General features: G+C 35.3%; 1 protein-coding gene across 1 annotated transcript; it reads left to right on the forward strand.

Annotated features, from left to right (window-relative positions):
• Positions 1-371: 371 nt before the first annotated feature.
• Positions 372-969, forward strand: LOC139113831 (zinc finger CCCH domain-containing protein 10-like). Its single transcript, XM_070675251.1, has 2 exons — positions 372-393; positions 485-969. Exons 1-2 carry the CDS (start codon positions 372-374, stop codon positions 967-969), a joined length of 507 nt encoding a protein of 168 aa, XP_070531352.1.
• Positions 970-5,881: the final 4,912 nt, after the last annotated feature.

The raw sequence follows: 5,881 nt of genomic DNA on the forward strand, positions 1-5,881 counted from the left end.
AGATTCTTTTCTATATACCCGTGTGGTCAAAAAATCTTTTGCGTTTGTATGGGCTTCAAACGTTGTAAAAAATCTTTTTGCGTTTTTCTCTTGGTCAAGTGTCGTTCATGCTTTTCTAGTAATCGTTTCAAGATGCCTTCGTTAGATATGGACGATTTTTTCTACACGCCTATGCGACAAAAATCTTTGGCGTCTGGAATCTTTTGTATCACGTTTCGTTTTTGTTGGCCCGGCGTCTATTTTCTTTGTTTATTGATGAGAACGACGACGACGACGACGATGTGACCATGCCTCATTCTCAGTCTCACATCCGTTGGTGCAGGAGCTCTTTTTGAAGAAAGTTTTGACAGTGAAGAAAACTTGTAGTAAAAATGGCATATTTTGGGGAACCAGGTATGTATTATAATAGAATTTATAATACAATTTAGAAAAATAATTTAATCTGTTATAAAATGATATATAATATGTATTTTTATGTTTTTAGCTCAAAAACAACAGCTCTGCCGCGACTTCCAGCGAGGAGCCTGCTCGAACAGTTATTGCGCGTTTGTGCACCCTTACAGGTATTGTTTCAATTACCAAAACAAGAAGTGCACAAACGCGCAATGCAGATTCTTGCATGTAACGAGTGTGGAGCAGGCTCGTTACGAGGCCACCGGATTATCGTCAGCAAAATTACGCTACGAAGTTGGACGCACCCTGCAGAATTCCATCATTTGCGGGGACTACAAGGCCGGCAGGTGCAACAGGACGGACTGCCAACGTCGGCATATCGGGCACGACGAAAAACTGGAATGCATAGTGTGCTGCGGCGAAATTGTGTTAGACACGTTCGGGGCGTCCAGTTGCGGGCACGTGTATTGCTACACGTGTGCCCTAAAGTGCCAAGGCCCCCCGCGTCCGTACACTACGCTTACGGTTGTGTGCCCGGTATGCCGATCCGTCGCCAGCTATGAGCAGTTGCATTAGCTTATGTTGTTTTTTGCGTATATTGTATTTTTTTGCTTATGTTGTTTTACTTATGTTGTTTTGCTTATGTCGTTTTGCGTTTATTGTAGTTGCTTCTGTCGTTTTTGCGTTGATTGTATTTAATGTAATTTTAAAGGTATTTTTAATGTAATTTTTAATGTAATTTTATGTATTTTTATGATTATGTTTTTTTTTTTATACTTGTATTATTTTTAATTTAATTTTTAAATTTAATTGAATTTTTATGTTTGTATGATAATTTTTTTGGTATTAAATAAGATTGAAAATATTATATTAAAAACATATTTTATTTCTTATGTATAAAATATATTTTAATGATTAAAAAACTTACAACTAATAAACTTGTGTACAATTACTTAAAAATATAATAAAAAATGAATACATATAAATGACTATATAATATAAAATGAATATATGAAGAAAATAAAAATGAATATATGAAGAAAATAAAAATAAAATATTAAATTAAAATAAAACTTAACCTAAACTTATAAACTAAAAAAATGTAGTAATAAAAATGAAAATAATAAAAATAAAAATAATAAAAATGAAATATAATACAAAAAATGAATATAATACAAAAATGAATATATAAAAGTGACTATAATATAAAAATGAATATCTAAAGAAAATAATACAAAATAATAAAAAATGAAAATAATAAAAATGAAAACAAACTTAACTTAACTTAAACTTATAAATTAAATTTTTTTTATTATCCTCCGTGTATTTTTCTTTTTTGGTCTTTCGGAGTCTTTAGTCAGTGTCTGAAACGAAAAAGAAATTATTAACAGGGTATAAAATAAAATGTATTAAATAATTAAAATTTATTTCAAATATACTTACATAGATTGATCTGCACCTTCCATTGTTTGCACACCGTGCAGAGATGTTTGGGCACTTGGCCCTGCATGGCAAATGGTATTACCTTCATGCACGGTGTGCAAAAGGAGTGACCGCAAATTAAGGCCTGGATCCCTTTGAAGTGCTGCACCCGACAGAAAGTGCATCTCGGCGTGTTATCCTCTGTAAATTTTAAAAATATAAATTAAAAAAGTTAAAAAAAAAAAAAAAAAAAAAAAAACAACTTACTGGGAAATGTCCATTCTCGCAAGAGAGCACTCCACATGCACTCTCCAAGTAAATTCTTTGTGCATGTGTGAGGCCTCTGATCCGGCAGGTACGTTTCGTAACAGGTACGCTAGGCGTTTTAATTCGCAAAACGCCGTTTCTGATATCGGCCGCACGTGGTTATTAATTTCGTCCACCTCATCCTGGGTCAGGTGGACAAATTTGCACGTGGTTCCTGATAGGCATACCGACTTCGTACACCGCCGGACCTCGTGGAACATTCTGCAGTCACTCCTGGCGCACACTTTCATCAGGTAGTCTCGGCAACTCATTTTTTTTGTTTTAATTTAAAAAACAGATCTTGTCAAAAAAAAAACAACAAAAACTAAAAACAATATAAGCAAAAAAACGACAACAGCAATAATAAAAAAACAACACAAGCAATAAAAACAACATAAGCAATAAAAACAACAGAAGCAATAAAAAACAATATAAGCAATTTCGACATGTGCACTCCTCGACTGGCGAGCGACTGACTGACGAGCGACCGACTGAAAATCACGTGCTGCGTTTCTATCCGCTTCCATATGTGTGTTCGTAAATGCACAATGAATGATGCTTAAAGAAGCGGATATACGAACGGACTTAAGGCCCTTTCGGTGTAATTCATTCAGCCGGCGTATCGATCCACATGATGAAATTTTTTGCAATACCCAGGTGTATGAATAAAGTTGACATATCTACCGGGTGCACATTTTCTGTTTGCCCGACTCTAATTAACGAAACAAGAGCCGCATCGCCAGAGAGAATATCATTGACGGTAATCCACCCCCGCGCTTTTTCCATGATTATTTTAGCGAGTGTGATCTCTTGCTCCGTCCATATCTGGGCTTGTCGAGGCAAGATTCCGTCTAGAACACACGGTATCGCTTGCCACTTTAATTCACAGAATCGTTCGTCCAGTCGGAAACACTCATAAGGTAGTCTACAAGTTTTGCGAGCCCAGTCGCGAAGATGTACCGTAATCAATGTAGCACTAACATCATCGACGATTCCTCTTTGCCACTTTAAACCTTCTCGGATAGCAACAAGGGTTCCCACTGTAACTTCATGTGGTAACAGCATGAGGTTGGCTGCTGCAATCCTCATAAATGCAGTCAATTGTTCAAGCATCTCCAAATGAGCCTTCTCTTCGTTTATTAACTTTACCCAAAATAGCGTGGGTGATTGTACGCGTATCACGCGTACTTCGTGCGGCCAGCGGGTAAGTTGCCTTATATTGATGTTGGAAATCATCTGAAAAAAATATTTTATATTAATCGGAAATTTTAAAAAAAAAAAGATATTAAAAATAATATCAGAAAAGATATTAAAAATAATATCAGAAAAGATACTTACATTTTTTTGTAACTTGTTAATTGGCGACGATCAGTTACCGATGCCTGGTTGCAAGGAACTGATCGCTCGACGGTTGAAGAACTCATCTCGATCCAAATTGTTTTATACTGATAAAAAAATTATCGTTCTCACTCGCGTTGTCACTCACGTTGCCACTCACGTTGCCACTCACGTTACCCCCGCATCAATGAAAAATAGACTGCTAAGAGAACAAAAGACTATGCGGCTAAATTCAAAGACTGCAAACGGAGGTAGTTGCTATTTAGCAGGTATGCATTTCTTTTCTCGGAAAGAGATAAGGTAAAGATTTTAATTCCCCCACATCATTGAAAAATAGACTGCTAAGAGAACAAAAGACTATGCGGCTAAATTCAAAGGCTGCAAACGGAGGTAGTTGTTCATTTAGCAGGTGTGCATTTCTTTTCTCGGAATTTTTGGGCTGATTGCGTAAACAGATGACATCTTGTGCACATCCAGATAATTTAAACTCTCCTTTTTTTAATTATTGCTTCTTGATGGACGTTATTTGAAACGTAAGTATTCCGTGGATTAAACGATAAGACGGTAGGCGACGTATATCCGTTGCCAAACATAACTGAAATTTTAAGTCAGTTAAAAAAAGCAAAATAATTCTCAATATTTAATTTAACCTCGGGTTTTCACCAAATTAAAATGCATCTGGAAGATAGTCATAAAACTGCATTTTCAAAACCGCATGTTTATTACGAATTTGACTGAATGTCTTTTGATTTAAAGTACGCACGGGCAATTTTTCAAAGATTAACGGATTTAATTCTAACTGGGACGCAAGGAAACGAAATTTTCATACATTTAGATGATACTGTTTTATATTTGTGTTTATTAATAAAACACGCAATTAAATTTTAGATAACTACACGTCTGCGACAAGCAAATTTAAAATTTTAACTGGATAAATGTGAAGTTTTAAGAAAAGAAGTTACATATTTAAAAAATATAATAAGAAAAGATGGGGTCTAACCGGATCTTAAGAAAATTGAAGCAGTGAAAATTTGTCTAGTACCCAAATACGTAAAAATTGAGTATCGATCGAGCTCGCCGAAGGCGGGCGAAGTTCGATTGAGATTATGCTTCGTGTCTCGTTCTCGAGATCATTAAATGATAACTGTTAGCATTTCGAGTACGGAAGTACGGAGGCAAAAAACACAATGCGTACAAACGTGAATAATTGTAAAACGCAACTTAACGTAATCGGCGCGAGACACATGTGAATATGTTAACAGACTAATAACGACGACGTACAATACGGTTCGGTGAGCGAAAGGCGTAGCGGACGTACTAACAAAAAAGAAAAGTAACTAAAGAACGTAACCCGCCGACAGATGGCAGGATATACATAAGTCCCGCGCATAGCGAGTCGCCCGCCAAATACGAACTTATAACTAACAATAACAATGTAAATGTTTAGAGCATTAACATAGAATGCATCTTTATATTTACCTTTAGATAAAATAGTTTCTGCAAATAAATTCTTTTTATTGGTAATCGGTCGATTATAAAACCTATCAAAAGTATTTGAGTTTTTAGACCATCCTACTTAACTTTTTATAATGTGTTATGTATGCCGAAGGAGAGAGAGAGAACATAGGAACGCTATTGTAATGAGCCAAACTGATAAAGATATATTTCTAGCACGTGTATATTCAACAACTTAGAAAGATGAAGTGAAGTACGATTTGCGAAGGCTCGTGCGCTGTTTTACATAAAAAGTTGAAGAGCGGGTAGATTCGTTCCGCTCGTATTCTAATTCGCTGAGCATAACGCGCGCAATACAAAAATAGTGTGGGAATAAGTTTAGTTAATACGTAACACCCTCTTCTGTTAAAGTAAAAATTACTTTCGTTCATATGACAAGAAATCAGGTCGTTTCTTTTCTCTAGTTGAACGCCTTAACGTATTATGAGAGTTACTATGATTTGTGTTATGTGTAGGTTGTAAGTTTTCCTTATCTTGAAGTAAAGTATCTTGCTTTTCTGTAATTATATTGCTAGTGTCCCAATAACAATCATTGTTTGGATTATCTGTAATTGTAGGTGTCTGATTTCCAATTAAACGCATCTGATTAACGTGTCTGATCCATAGACGACCGTCATCTAATACAATTTTGTAATGTAACTTTCCTATACGCGTATGAATTTTTCCAAACTTCCACTTATCTTTGCCAGAATAATTCCTGCATGCTACTCTGTCTTTACATTTAAAACTTCTAATCGCCTTATTATAATTTTTATCAACTGCCTTCTCTTCTTTAATCGGAAATACTAGATCTAAACGTGTACATAGTTTTCTTCCTATAAATAGCTCCGCAGGTGACTTATTTGTCGACGCATGTAACATAACTATATATTGTAACAATAGATTACATAAAACTAAATTTATATTT

The sequence above is a fragment of the Cardiocondyla obscurior genome, linkage group LG03 (assembly GCF_019399895.1).
Source record: "Cardiocondyla obscurior isolate alpha-2009 linkage group LG03, Cobs3.1, whole genome shotgun sequence".
NCBI classification, from domain to species: Eukaryota; Metazoa; Arthropoda; class Insecta; order Hymenoptera; family Formicidae; genus Cardiocondyla; species Cardiocondyla obscurior.

What these genes read in the sequence shown, in the direction of transcription:
- LOC139113831 (XM_070675251.1), top strand. Translation starts at nt 372, where the DNA reads ATGGCATATTTTGGGGAACCAG. An exon ending in GGCATATTTTGGGGAACCAG is followed by an intron (nt 394 to 484) that starts GTATGTATTATA and finishes TTATGTTTTTAG; the next exon opens with CTCAAAAACAACAGCTCTGC.